Source organism: Miniopterus schreibersii (assembly GCF_964146895.1).
Source record: "Miniopterus schreibersii genome assembly, chromosome: X".
NCBI classification, from domain to species: Eukaryota; Metazoa; Chordata; class Mammalia; order Chiroptera; family Miniopteridae; genus Miniopterus; species Miniopterus schreibersii.
Window position 1 is genome coordinate 34488597 of NC_138104.1, and position 15937 is coordinate 34504533.

Genomic DNA, 15937 nt, shown 5'->3' on the forward strand with positions numbered 1-15937 from the left:
TTTCTTGTTCTTCCTCTGTATTAAGCAGATTTTCTGGTGATAACTAAAACAGCAATGAGTTCACTAAACATCCTTTTTACTCACTTGTAGTCAATCATGACACAATTTCCTCACTTCACTTTCATTGTTGAGTTAAGATAACTGAAGTTTTGCTATCTTCACCTTGAAAGTATTAATAGTAGGTTTGCTAAAAGCATTAGTCTTTACAACATGTTAAGCTTATAATTTAATTGAAAAGCCTGCTACATGCCCAGCCGGCATGGCTCAGTGCTTGAGCATCAACCTAGGATCCAGGAGATTGAGGTTTGATCGCCAGTCAGGACACATGCCCGGGTTGCGGGCTCGATCCCCAGCAGGGGGTGTGCAGGAAGCAGCTGATCAATGATTCATCACTGATGTTTCTCTCTTTCTCCCTCTCCTTTCCTCTCTCTGTAATCAATAAAGATATATTTTTTTAAAAAGCAAGGAAAATGGAGAATGACTAAACCAAGGATATGAGTTCTGACTTTAGCAATAAAATGTGACTTTGGGTTACAAGGCAAATTCAACTTGTTTTCTAAGTTGAAAGGGATGGTGCACATATAAAGAACAGCAAATTAAGCTGAATTAATTCATTAGCCTTGGCCCTGGATCATATTTAAATGGGATGGGAATCTCTATATGGTCATGTGAATGGTATAATAATAGACAACACTTATTGAGTTTGTCTGCATCTGATAAATACTTTACATAGATTATCCCCCTAATTCTTATATAAGATCCCTATGGGGCAGTTCCTATCACCATCCTCTTTTTATAGATAAGAAAACTAAGGGTTGGAGATGCGTGACTTGTCCAGGGTCATAGGAACAGTAAGTGGAAAGATTTAAATTCAGGCAGCCTGACCCCAGAGCTGTGCTACTGCTTGAAACTCACAGGAAAATAGATCAGATCAACATATTGCATCTTCCTGGGTATCAGTTTTACTCAGGGATAGGAAATCTTATCTTATATAAAAACTAGTATCAATAAATTGTGAAATGCTAACAAGTCAAATACTGAAGAGAAATGTATAGTTAAAATATATAGATTTCAAAGGATTTTCCTGCCTTCAATGGGTAGCTTCAGGTCATACATTCAGGTTCCTCAATGTACAGGTTCCTCTGTTGTTAGGGTTACTTAAATGGAAAAATTCCTAGGATATTTTTCATTTAATTGTATACATTGGTATTTACTTTAAGCTATGACCTCCCAGTGTTTGGCTGTTAACCAAATAAAGTCATTAGGCATCTCAGAATTAATGAAATCCATCTTTTACATTAAATTAATTTGTCTTAGTATACCTTGGCAGTTCAAGTTAAGACTTGTGTAAGCCAGAGGAATTTGAGGACTGGTACCCCTAAATGTACTAACACCATGAGAACCTAACTATTACCAGACAAATGGAAGAGTGGCCATGCCTGTCATTTAACCCCAGTTCCAGAACCTCTGTCCAGTACATTCACGTTTGTTCATTGAATATGGTATAGTAGAGTGGTAAGAACTCAACATCTGGAATCAAACCATCTGGTTTTACATCTGGGCTCTTCCAATTATAAACTATGTAACCTTGCACAAGTTATTCACTTATCCTCAGTAGAGGATACTAAGGATGATAAGAAGATAGTATCATATAAGAATAATATGAAGATGATAATGACCTCTGAATGGGTTCATTAAAATGAAACAGTAAAAATAAAGCACTTGGTCCAGTTTCTGATACACTGAAAGTGATAGAGTTAGCTATTTTTATTTAGTGACAATTATGAACACTTATTACATAATTATCCTACATGCTTAGGATAATTATCCATTATTAGAGGACCTGAACAATCTTTATTTACTCCTTAATCTACCCTTAAGCTAAAATAATTAACATTTGTAAAAATGACCTTTTGAATACATAATAGTATATTTAATAGTGTGCTATGTCCATTAATAAAGAAGGCATCTGTTTCCCCAGTCTGTATAAGGGGATTGGAGATGATCTCTAAAATCCCTTCCACCTCCAACAAGGACAATATTTTCACCCAGCTCTTAGACTTGAGATGATTACTTTAAACAACAGAAAAGGAAAATCTAAGGTATTAGGTGGGTATTTAAAATTAAGTTATAATGAATAGTACTGAAAACTTAACTAACATAGAAAGTTTTAAAACTTTTGTTATTAATATCAAGAATAGAAGTCATTACTTAACACACTGAGAGTTATTTTATTATGTAAGATATACGTAGTTTATTGTATGCAAATTTTATACTCTCATCCTTCATAATGGAATAAAAAATAAATGGTATTAAAAATAAACATGAGATACAATGAATTTAAGGTTTAGATACTATTGATAATTTAGGACTGTTAGGAAATTTGAAAGTTCTCAAGAAAGAGAGGGATCTGTGTGTGGTGTAAAATATTAAAACAATACTTGGTTTGGAATTTTATTTAAAATTGTGTTGATGTTTTTCCTTTGAAATAACAGGAATCATTCTGTAGACAGGCAATGTTAAGCAGGATGAGTGGCTATTTTGACCTCAGAACTATCAGGATCTAACATTATTATTAATATGAAGGAGTTGCCAACATCCATGTAATTTCCACCCTTATGTGTATTAGAATTGGAAAGTCTCTATTTGTAGATTCCTATGCTGCTTCCAAAATAGAAGTCACGCCATCATCAGAAAGAAATTTCAAGGGGCTTGAGACTATGTAACATGAAAGTTTTCTTTATACACCATTTTGATACATAATATTATGAAAAATAGCCAACAATATTGAATTTGAGTTCTATGTGCCATTTTTAGCCCCATTTTAGAGAGGAAGAACAGAGGTAATAAAAGTGAGGTAACCTGCCCAATATCTAATACAACTGGTAAGGAAAAACTTGGATTCAAGCCCACCAATTCTGTCTCCAGAACCTGTATTAAAATCACTTTAGGTCACAAGGTCTCATGAAGAAAATCAAATGCTTAAACTTGATTATTACTGGAATTCTCCTCTTTTAAACTTGAGAAAGGGTTTTGTGAATTGTGTATATGTTGTTTGATAAAAAATGACCATCACCTCTGAAGATCTGTGGAATATGTATTTGTTCCCATTCCAATATCTGCAGTATCGTAAGACTCATTTTCCTCACAGGGTGTACTTAATCAAATTAATTAAATGCATTTGGGCATTCTAGATGAAAATGATGGAAAATGTCAATTTGGGCTTGTTCTACATTTTCCAAATATAATGCAAAATTTAGAAATAGTTATTGCCACATATATATGCATGGGCATTCACCATTCAAATCCTTCAAATTTTTCCTCTCTTTTAGTACAATTAAATATAATGCTTCCAAACTTACAATAAGAATGGTTTCCTTTATTTTAATTTTAGTGTGGGAATTCTTCAAGTGAGTACTGTGAGCAAGAGTCTTGAGGGCCCCTATAAAAGTATTTCTCTGTGAGGTGAATTTACATTTTTGAAAAATGCATGCTATTTTAAGTTGAAAACTAGCATTAATGCAAATATCCAAATTAGTAACCGATTTTCCTTCTCTGCCATGGCATTAATTGTAACTGCCCTTTTAAAATCCATGCAGTTAAGGCTGTAGTGCCAGAAAAGTAATTCACAAATATTTATTTTAAAAATCAAATAGTATAGCCATATAACATATTCTATTCATTTGTGCATGTCTTTATTTTAGGAATGAGTATGGAACAAGATAATTTTGCTTTGAAAACCGTAGTATGCAATAATAACCATTTCTATTACTATGCCTTTTTTGACCATAATTTATTACTAGCTTAAAAGTACTTCCTATTTACCTTTTAGCAAACAGGTTTCTTTTATCAGAGGTGAGAGAAACGAAGGTATTATTTGTACTCCTGAATAATGCTAGCTACCATTCCTGTGGCTGGGCTATAGAGAGCCACACAATGGTAAATTCATAAAGTGGAAGAGAACTTGTGTTTCTTGTTTTGATTCATTTTCTAGGTTATTACTACTGTTTCTTACCCCTTTCTCTTAGATATCTGAGAGCAGAAATGAAAGGTTCAGGGTGAAGATCCATCTGCTGTAACTGTCTCCACTGCAATGAAATTCTGTTATCCCACAATTTGATTCTTAATTCCCTCCCAAACATATCTAAAAAAAGATTTACCAATTAGGTGATTTAAATAAGCATACAATGGAACAGAATAGAGAGTCCAACATACATCCATACTTAGATGGACAACTAATGTTTGATGAAGGTGCAAAGGCAATTCAGTAGAGAAACAATAGCCTTTTCAACAAATGATGTTGGAACAATTAAACATCCACATGTAAAAAAATAATTTCAATCCATACGTTGAACCACATCAAAAATAGTTTAGATTTAAATGTAAAACCCCAAAGTACAAAACTTCTGGGGAAAAAAGATGGAATATCTTTGTGACCTTGGCTAGGCAAATATTTCTTAGAGCTCATACCGAAAGCATGATCCATTAAAAAAAATAAATAAATTGAACTTCATCAAAATTTTAAACTTCCACTCTTTGAAAACTATGAAAGGCACTGTTAAGAGGGTGAAAAGAAAAATCCATGGACTGGGAGAAAATGTTTGCAGTACTTAAACCTGATAAAGGACTCGTATCCAGTGTACATAAAATATTCTTAAAACTCAATAGTAAGACAACAACACAACAGAAAAATGAGCAAAACATGAATAGACACTTCAGCAAAGAAGATATGTGGATGGTAAATCAGAACACAAAAAGATGTTCACCATCATCAGTCATTAGGTAAATGCAAAGTAAAACCACAATGAGATACTACTACATATCTATTAGAATGGCTACATTTAAAAAGACTGACTGACAGCCCTGGCTTGTGTGTCTCGGTTGGGCGTCCTCCCATGCACCAACAGGTTGCTGGTTTGATTCCTGGTCAGGGTACATTGGGTTGCAGGCTCAATCCCGGGTAGGAGGGCATGCAAGAGGCAGCCAATGGTTGTTGCGCTCTCACATGAGTGTTTTCTTCTCTCTCCCTCTCTCTCTAAAAGTCAATAAAATATTTTTTAAAAATTAAATAAAAAAGACTGACCATACCAAGTATTGGCACTCCTGGAGGGAATGCAAAATTGTACAACCGCTTTGGAAAACAAGCAGTTTCTTAAAAAGTTAAATGTATATACTATGTGATCCAGTCATTCCACTCCTAGGTATTTTTTTAAAAAAGAAATGAAAACATATGTGCATCCAAAGACTTATACACAAATGAACATAGAAGCTTTATTTGTAGCAGAGCAAAACTCAAAACACAGTGCTTATCAACAAATTGTGGTATATTCAAGTAATAGATAACTACTCGGAAACAAAATAGGAAAATGACTCCTCATGCATACAACAACATGGATGCATCTCAAAATAATTACGTTAAGTGAAAGAAGACAAGCAAAAAGAGGGATATATTGCATGATTCCATTTATATGACATTCTAGAAAATGTAATCTATAGAAACAGAGATTAGATCAGTTGTTGCCTGTGAACAAAGGGAAGGATTACCAAGAGGCAGGAAGAAACTTTCAAGGGTGATGACAATTTTCAGTATCTTGACTGTGGTGATGGCTTCACAGGTGTATAGATTTATCAAAATGTATCAGATTGTACATTTTATGTAAGGTTGTACCAATTATACTTCAAAAAATTTGTTTTTAAAAAGAATTAACTTGTGTAACAAGATAAAACCTGTCTAGATAAACTAACAAAAGAGAATAACATAAAAGTAAGTCCAAATATAAATGAACTTGCAGTGCTTGGCTTCTTAAATATCTACAACAAAAGGTATTGTTGTGGCACTTGTCACTGTGTATTGCATACATATGTTGTGTGTCAGGGGTGGTGGGTAGAATTTTGTATATGTTCATAACAGGAAAGGTGTAAGATGTCAGCAAGTCACGTTCAGCCTGAGTATACCAAAAAATTATGTTAAGCATCGTCTCATGTAGAAGTATGAACACTTAACCCACCCAAGTGTCATAAAATAATGGAACAGAGACCATAGGATTGTGCAAGTAATTTATAGATAGCCTTATGAAAAAATAAGAATATTGTCCATGCTAGAACTAATTCTTATAAAAATATTCATGGTAGAAAATATATGGTATTATGCATTAATTCATGACATGAAGAAAATACATATTTTCTTTAGGTACCTACCATTATAAAATTAACTAATAGACTGAAAAAATGCTACAAAAATAAGTGTGTTACTAGATCCTTAAGGTAGTGCATACACAGTAAAAGTAGACTGTTTCTCAGTTCTGGTGGGAGTGGGTGGGAAGAGATTAATCAAAGAACTTATATGCTTATATGCATAACATATGGACACTGACATTGGTATGGGGAAGGCCTAGGGGTGGGGTGGATGTGGGGTGGAGGGGATCAATGGGGGGAAAAAGGGGACATCTGCAGTACTTTTAACAATAAAGACAAATTTAAAAAACAAAAAGTAGACTGTTGTGGCCGAGTAATATTCCATTGTATGTGTGTACCACAGCTTTTATCCACTCGTCTATTGATGGGCACTTGGGTTGCTTCCATAGCTCGGCTACTGTAAATGATGCTGCAATGAACACAGGGGTGCATACAGGGGTGGGCAAAAGTAGATTAAGTTACCAACCATCATTACCTAAAAAATAAATCATAAGTAAGAATACAAAATAATAACAATAATAAAAAAAAAAGACAACACAAATAATAATTAATAAATCAATAATAATACAAAAATAAACTGTGTTTCGTGTACTCACAACTGTAAATCTATTTTGCCCACCCCTGTATATTCTTTTTTTTTTTTCAATATATCTTTATTGATTTCAGAGCGAGGAAAGGAGAGGGAGAGAGAGAGAGAGAAACATCAATGATGAGAGAGTCATTGATCGGCTGCAGCCCACAACCCGGGCCTGTGCCCTGACCAGGAATCGAACCCCGATCGCCTGGATCCTAGGTCGACGCTTAACCACTGAGCCACGCCCGGCTGGGCCCCTGTATATTCTTTTGAATTAGTGTTTTGGGCACAAACAAAATGGAAACAGACTCATAGATACAAGGAAACAGACTGATGGCTGCCAGAAGGAAGGGGTTGGGTTGGAAGACTTGGTGAAAAAGCTGAAGGGATTGAGAAATACAGATTGGTAGTTACAAAATAGTCTTGGGGATACAAAGTACAGCATATAAAATATAATCAATAATATTGTAATAACTATGTACGGTGCCAGGTGGGTACTGGAAATATTGGGGGTGGGACACTTTGTAAAGTATATGCTTGTCTAACCACTATGCTGTGCACCTGAAACTAATACAAAATAATATTGAATGTGCCCAGCTGGGCATGGCTCAGAGGTTGAGCATTGGCCTAGGATCCAGGAGATCGAGGTTCGATTCCCGGTCAGGGCACATGGCTGGGTTGTGGGCTCGATCCCCAGTTGGGGGTGTACAGGAGACAGCTGATCATTGACGACTTTCTCATTATTGATGTTTCAACTCTCTCTCTCCCTCTCCCTTCCTCTCTCTGAAATCAATAAAGATATATTTAAAATAATAATAGTAATAATATTGAATGTAAACTGTAATTTTAAAAAAATAGACAGTTGTGGTTAGGAAAAGTAACCTATAGCCTATGGCTTGTGAAAAAATACTTCCAAATTGAAAATCTGAATAGTTTATTAATGTATTATCTTTGTATGAGGTTTTCACAAGTTTGATTTTTCCCCTCTTTTTATTTTCCATTCCCCTCCAAACTTTTCTGTATCAGTTTCAGTGATTAAGTACTAGTCCTTAAAAAGCATCTAAACCACCTTCCAAGTAGATAATTTTAGAATGACTCAAGTTGTAACTGAGTCATATTTGTCTAATATCATTAAGTCTGAAAAGGGTATTTTCTAAAGAGTCACAAATGCTTCAAATCAAGGCCAAAATTATTTTACCTTTAGAATTTCACCACCAATTAATTTCTTTCTTAATTCAGTGGGAAAACAAGCAAAGGGTATGAATAGACAATTCTCAAATAAACAAAAAACATATGGAAAGACATTTTACCTTATCACTAATCTAGAAAACACAAATACATAATAATAAAAAGTTAATTTGGAGATGTTCATTAAAATGTGGATGGTGATCACCTCTCTGTGCATTTTGAGTTACTTTTTAAAAAATCCTCACCCAAGGATATGTTTTACTGATTTTAGAGAAAGGGGAAGGGAAGGAGGGAAGGAGGGAGGGAGAGAGTGAGAGAGGGGGGGAGAGAGGGGAGAGAGAGAAAGGGGGGGGGGAGAGAGAAACACTGATGTATGAGAGAAACATTAAACCCAAAACCTAGGTATGTGCTCTGACTGGGAATCTAACTGGCAACCCTTCATTGCACCAGAAGTTCCAACCAACTGGGCCACACCAGCCAGGGCTATTTTGAGTTACTTTTAATTTCTTACTTGGATTTCAATGTACTATCTAATTTCTTTAAATGTATATAATTTTGACAAAATATAAAGTTATTTAAAAATTGCCTCACTGCCCGGCTGGCCATGGCTCAGTGGTTGAGCATTGACCTAGGATCCAGGAGATCGAGGTTCGATTCCCGGTCAGGGCACAGGCCCGGGTTGCAGGCTCGATTCCCAGTCGAGGGCATGTGGGAGGCAGCCGATCAATGACTCTCTCATCATTGATGTTTCTCTCTCTCTCCCTCTCCCTTCCTCTCTCTGAAATCAATAAAGATATATTTAAAAAGAACTACCTCATTAATTGTTTGTAAAAAAACATTATGGCCAACGGATTAGAAAAGAAAATTCAGAAACAAAACCAAGCAATTCAGTTAATATGATAAATGTGTTTTTTCAAATACGTGTGAGACAAAAAGATTATCAAATAAATGGTACTAAGAAAATTAGCTGGCTAATTATATATATAATCTGGATCCTTAATTCATTACTTACTGCAAAATACTAATTCTTGATGTTACAAAATTTAACATGTATTTTAAAGCATTAAAGTGCTATAAAATACCCTTTGAGACAGCTTGGAGGGACCAGGAGAGTATTATGCTAAGTGAAATAATTCAGTCAGAGAAAGACAAGTATCACATGATCTCACTTATATGTGGAATCTAATGAAAAAAATAAACTGACGAACAAAAAAGATTCAAAGACATTGAAGCATGCAACAGACTGACATATTTCAGAGGGAAGGGGTGAGGTGGGGTGGGAAGAGATTAACCAATGAATTTATATGCATATATGCATTACCCACGGACAGACAATAGTGTGGTGAAGGCCTGGGGAGGGTGCAGGAGTGAGGTGGAGGGGGTCAATGGCGGAGGAAGGGGGACATCTGTAATACTTTCAACAATAAAGATAAATTTTTTTAAATAATGTACTATAAAATATAAGAGCATTCATTTAAAAAGATATCCATCATTTTAAATAAAAGTAAGTTGCAAAACAATATTTGTGGCATAACCCCACTGATTTAAATAATATTTTCTATAGTATATGTTTTGAGTAAAAGTATGAAATGAAAGGATACACACCCAGTACATTTTATTCACCATTATATCGCCATCCTCTACCACAGGTGCCTGGCAATGGCAGGCACAAAAATATATTAGCTGAATGACTAAATAAATGAGCTCATATGCATTCTTGGTGGGACTGTAAATTGAGATAACTTTTCTGTAGAGAAGTTTGGCAATACGCGTACCAAAGAAAAAAATGAGTGTACAATTTATTCCAGCACTCTTATTTCTAGGAATTCATCCTATGACTGTCACAAGTGCATATAGTAGGTATGCAGAGCTAATTTTTTAATAACAGGAAGAAAATTGTGTATGTTAGTGGAGAGATGGTGTGGGGATTATCTGTGTTACAACATGAATCTGGTCAAATAAATTGAGGGAACTATTTCCATGGGTTATGAATCTATTTTAAAATAAGATGTTGATCATTTACCATGAAAATATAGCTGAAATTAATTGATAAATGAGCTGATTGCAAAATATAATGTGATGTCACATAGATAAAGCAGCACATCTAAATAGGCTGGTGTGTATATGTACAAAGAAATTTCTGGAAAGAAATTCATCAAAATGCTAACAGTGTTTATCATTTGGTTACTAAGACTGCATTTTTACTATCATTGAAATTTTCTATATTGTACTTTTCTTTAAAATGCTTACATACTTTGACAATCAGAAATAAACAATAAAAGTAAATTCATTTACAAAATAGAAAATAAAAGTGTTTCCTAACTTATTATGACTAAATGACAAAGCACAAATCCTATAATAAAACAATAACATAAAGGTTAATCTAACTTTAATATTTTTACTCATTTAAACTGAATAATTCAACATATTTTACATTTTGATTTACTACCTGTATCCTGTATTCTGTGAGCAGGTTTAGATAGTGAATGATTAATTAGGTTATTTTCTACATAAAGCTATCAGACCACCTCTGTGGATTTTTCTGCTTCCATAGAAATATCAAAATACCTCCCAATTGAGTCTTTAAAAGACGATACCCTGTGAATTTGTATTCATATACAGATAGGTAATTCTTGTCATTCATAAAAACGGGCTAAAATATGCTCCTTACCTTTCAATGAAAAGTAAACACTGGTCTTTTTGGTTGTACCAAGGGAGTTGTTCTGTAGCAGAAAAGAATCCTGTAAATAAAAATAACACATACCTGTTTTTAAACCTCATTTTGCAAAAGTTTATTCACATATGAATGGACTTGTAAATCATACTGCAATTTGGCTAGAATTTCACAACGGTAGAAGGAAATTGGCGGCAGATGACATAGTAAAGTATACCCTGACAGAGGATGCACTTTCACTAGCACAGATCCCCCCTCCCATCCTGCTGTTCCTGGAATCGACAACTGCTGCAAAAAAGTATAGAGCAAACGGTCTGCCTTTAAATAATGCTACCTAACGTTTGAATATCCTTTTATTTTATCGACAAGGCTGCTGTAAGCATTGAGAAGGGCTACATGGCAAGGCAGCAGCAAGGTTGGGGGATATTTCAGGCGAGCTTAAAAAGAGAAATATAGTAAAAATGGTGTAACTGACTCACGGCAACATGGGTTCGCAAACCTTGTAGATGGATATAAACCAGGCTTGCCAAACATCACAGACAGCACTTATTAAAACTGCTACGTGGAATGCAATATGCCTGCTTTCTAGCCCCTCCCCCCTTTGCCAATAAACGACTGCCCCTTTATTTTCAGTGAAAAAAAATACATGCTCATAGAATATTTCGAAAAAGAGATTTTAAAAACTCATACACAATCACACTGCCCAATGATGCCATTTGGAGTATTTTCATCCAATTGTTTAAAAACAGATTTTTGTGAGAGGCCCCTGACAAACCAAACAGGAATTCTGGATGAGCGGACAGGAGAAGGATACTCCTCTTCCCTTGTTAGGAACAATGGCTAGCATTTTTACCGCTTATCTAAGGGTTTCTTGGTTTGTTTGTTTTTTTAATTATAAAACTAAAACGATAGAATTTTGAGGGGAAAAACGTCTTCCAGGGGTGTGCGCCTCAGCTACGGAGGAGCGGCTGGGAAGGTGGGCGGAGCCTGGAGGGGGCGTAGCGTTTGGCCATTCATTGGGCTTAGGGATTGTCAATCAAGCATGCCCAGCAAATGAGGTGCTAGCTAAAGGAACACTGGGAACGCAATGAACGCGAGGTAGGACTGAAAGGGGAGGGGGCTTGCGATCAAAACAGTGGAGAGATCTCGGGGTCTCACACTGCACCATTCAGCTCCCAGACGCCTCAGTCCGCCGCTGCCGCCGCCGCTGCCGCTGCCGCTGCCGCTGCCGCAGCCCCGGGAGCGCTGTCGCCGCTGCTCTCGCGCAGGCCTCGGCTGCCACCGCTACCCACGCGCGGTCGCCGCTGCCCAGCCCCGCCAGCCCTGCGCTACTGCTGCCGCGGTCGCCGCACCACCTCCTCATCCCGAGCCTCAGCCACCCAAGCATCCGTGAGTCATTTTCTGCCCTTCCCTGGGCGCGCGGTCTCAGCGGTAGTTGCCACCTTAAGAGGTTTGCAAGGCTTGCAAAATGGCAGAAGCGGATCTTAACAAGGTCTCGGAACCTGCCGCCCAGGGGGGTGCTGAAGAGAAGGTGGCTAGGTCGTCTAGTGATTCGGAGGCAGAATCTGACAGCAGTAGCTCTAGCAGCAGCACTGGTAGCAGCAGCAGCGCCAGTACCAGCACCAGCACCAGCACCAGCACCAGCGACAGCAGTAGCCACAGCCGCTTTTATAGAAGGAAGAGGGTACCTGAGCCTTCTAGAAGGGCGCGGCGGGCTCCGTCCGGTAGTAACAATTTCGTGGACCGGCTGCCTCAGGCAGTTCGAAATCGTGTGCAGGCGCTCAGAAATATTCAAGTTGAGTGTGACAAGGTAGACATCCTATTCTTAAAAGCAATTCACGGTCTCGAAAGAAAATATGCCGAACTCAATAAGCCTCTATATGATCGGCGATCTCAAATCATAAATGCAGAATATGAACCGACAGTCAAAGAATGTGAATGGAATTCAGAGGATGAAGAGTTCAGCAGTGACGAGGAGGTGCCGGACGACAGCCCTGGTGAAATGCCTGCCTTAGAGGGTGAGGAGGAAGGCGATCCTAAAGAAAAACCACAGGGAAAGGCTGAAGAAACTGAGGTGCCTGAACAAATTCCGGGGGCAAAGGCTGAAGGCAGAGCTGAGTCTAAAGATCTTCTGGAGGCAGAGCCTGAAGTTGAAGAAGAGCCTAAAGAAGTGCCCCCGGCAAAGGCAGGAGATAAAGAACAGCCTAAAGCAGCAGAGGCTAAGGCAAGGGCTGCAGTAAAAGAGGCTCCTAAAAGAATTCTTGAGGTCAGGCCTAAAGAAAGAGTGAATCTGAAAAGAGCTCGTAAGGGAAAGCCTAAGAAAGAAGATCCTAAAGGCATCCCTAAATACTGGCTGACTGTTTTAAAGAATGTTGACAAGCTCGGGCCCTTGATTCAGAAGTATGATGAGCCCATTCTGAAGTTCTTGTCGGATATTAGCCTGAAGTTCTCAAAGCCTGGCCAGCCTATAAGTTACACATTTTATTTTTATTTTCTGCCCAATCCATACTTCAGAAATGAGGTGCTGACCAAGACATATATAATAAAGTCAAAGCCAGATTACAATGATCCCTTCTTCTCTTGGGGATGGGAAATCCACGATTGCAAAGGCTGTAAGATAGACTGGAGAAGAGGAAAGAATGTTACCTTGACAACCACCTACAGTCGCACAACTGCCACTGGAGAAATTGAAATCCAGCCAAGAGTGGTTCCTAATTCATCATTCTTCAATTTCTTTAGCCCTCCTGAGATTCCTAAGATTGGAAAGCTGGAGCCACGAGAAGATATGATCCTTGAAGAGGACTTTGAAATTGGTCAAATTTTACATGATAAGGTCATTCTGAAATCAGTCTATTACTTTACAGGAGAAATCAAGGGTGCCTATTATAGGGGTAAAGATTATGGAAACAGGAAATACCGAAAATAAAGAGGCTTCCTGAAAGAATTTTTAAGATCTCAAAAGTTCAAGAAGTGAAATAAAACCTGCTCTATAACCTCATTACTAGTATTCCTTACAGTCTTGTGTTTTTGTATTTTCTTGGTAATCTGAAAAATTCTCTTCAGGTGTCTAAGTATCAGTTTATTCTATATAGCCTGTTGTAGTGTAATATTCTCCAAAACCTGTAAACTGCTGTCAGTTATTTAAAGCATGTTAATTTGGTGCTATATAGTTTTGATTTCTGTGAAGTCCTTTTGTCATGTTCCTATTAGAATGTATCTGTGAAAACTGTCAAAATTGTTAACTGAGACAAATATTTGCTTGAACAAAACAATGTTCCTGAAGTACCAATGCAAGTGTTGTTATTTTTCCAGCCCAGAAGACTAAGGGTTTAAATCTGCTTGCACTAGCTGTGCCTTCATTATTTTGCTATAGAAATACAGTACTTATATTAACTAGAACAGCTCATTGTGAAATATGACTGCTTGAAAAGAGATTAGCATACATTTATGAAAGTCCATCCAGACTATATATGATATGACTATGGCTTTATTTATGTGGCAGTGGTCTACAAATTTAGTCATCAGGAAGTAATTGTTTACTACTGAGGTGTTAATATAACATAGTATTTTTAAAAGTTTCCTCATCTTATGCTGTGTAATTGTAAAGTTACTTACCACATTTGTGATATGTTCTACTTTGCCTTTTGCTGAAAATGATCACTTTACATCATTTGATATTTTTCATGTACTTCTATTGCAACCTAAAATAAATAAATGTCAAATGAAGTGAATCATGCTTTTTTCTAATTATACAAAAATAGTGCTCATTATAGGAAAAGTAGAAAATACTGAGGAAAAGGGGTTTTTAAAAATATATAACTATTATAACATTCTTCTTCATTTCCCTGGATCTTAGCTCTTCTTTGGAGGATACATATTCCAGTGATTAGAGAGAAATGGGACAGGGGAGGAGACAAGGCCAGGGAGAAAGAAGACAAGGGGAGATGGGAGAGGGAGAAAAAGTGGAGGAAAGTGGAAGAAGAGAAAGTGGAGAGGGAGAGGGGATAAACAGGTAAGTAGAGTGAGGAGGAGGGAAGAGTAAGAATATGGGAGGAAACTACAAGGAGGAAAGGGTGGGAAGGTGGAGGAAGGGAAAGGAAAGAAGAGAAGGAAAGGAGAGGGGAGGGGGTAGAGGAGAAGGGGTAGAAGGGAGTAGGGAGGAAGGGAGAGGGGAGGGGGTGATAAGGGGAGAAAGGGATTGGGGAGGGAGAGGGGAGGAGGTGAAAAGGGGAGGAAGGGGCTGGGGAGGAAGGGAGAGGGGAGGGGGTGGGGATGGGAAGAAGGGGAGGGCAGAGGGCAGAAGTACTTCACCCAGAAAGGCCTTTTATATAAGCTGTTTCTGTCACTTCCAAAAGCAAGATGGGTAAATGACCCAGGTCAGTGCTCCACCTTGACTAGGGCGGAGGTCACATTCCCAAGTGTGGCTTATTTTTTTCTTATAGGTAAAATCATCCTGTCACCTCTTCTGCACAGTGCAGTTGCTTACAAGTAATTAGATCTTAAGATTTTGGTTTGAAATTAGTGTGAGGAGGAGGGCCCATAAACTCAGTTTACCAGAGGTTTTGCACTGAGCAGAGAGGCACAAGCACAACAAATATTAAAGTGGTATCTTATTTCACACTTGCCATTTTTTCTCCCACATATATTTCTTTTCCTTCAAGACCTTACAGGAAAGAGGTGTGTTAGGAAGAAAACAGGATTTGGGAATTTCTGGATCTCTAGGCAATAAAATTACATAATTGTTTTTCCAAATCACACCATATGTTATTTAGTGTTGCTTTTATCCCTGCTTAACAATAGCCCCCCCCCCCGCATGTCTATAAATGTAAAAATATTACAACCCATGACAAATTACAAATGTTTGGATATTTAGGTTGTTAGGAGTTATACAAAATCTGGAATCAAATGATTGCTTTTAGCCATCCCATTGCAATTTTGACAGTACCTTCGTTTTATTTCTGAGATGTTTACATCCATCAAAAATGGGTATGGCAGCAGATTTACTTTATATGCCAGAGCCCAAAGGAAGACCATAGTAAATATGGTGCACCTGGCTCACTGTTACAGAGGTTCCCAGCTCAGATACATACCGGGCTTGCCTGACATCACAGACAGCAGAGCCCTTAAAACTTCTATATGGGATGCAACATCTTTATTGCACCTTAGAACACTTACAGAATTATTTATCTTAGCCCCTTCCCAGTCTGTATTTTCCAATCTTGAAGGAGCGAGCGTCATTATAGAATATTTGTAAAATAGAAGCAGAAATGAAGAAAATAAAAATCATCCAAAAGCACACTACAGTA

General features: G+C 37.5%; 2 protein-coding genes across 2 annotated transcripts in view; one reads left to right on the forward strand and one right to left on the reverse strand.

Moving 5' to 3' along the window:
• Positions 1 to 11231, reverse strand: part of LOC308551646 (uncharacterized protein) — a gene marked incomplete at its 3' end in the record, with an annotated part of 55438 nt that extends 44207 nt beyond the window's left edge. Inside the window, exons 1-2 of the mRNA XM_081126334.1 lie at positions 11111 to 11231; positions 10629 to 10698 (exon numbers count right to left, since the gene is read on the reverse strand). The remainder of the gene's footprint in view (positions 1 to 10628; positions 10699 to 11110) is intronic.
• Positions 11232 to 11717: 486 nt separating this feature from the next.
• NAP1L3 (nucleosome assembly protein 1 like 3) lies at positions 11718 to 14357 on the forward strand. The gene has a single exon (XM_081126276.1). The coding sequence runs from the start codon at positions 12100 to 12102 to the stop codon at positions 13555 to 13557; it is 1458 nt and encodes a 485-aa protein (XP_080982402.1). The 5' UTR covers positions 11718 to 12099; the 3' UTR covers positions 13558 to 14357.
• Positions 14358 to 15937: the final 1580 nt, after the last annotated feature.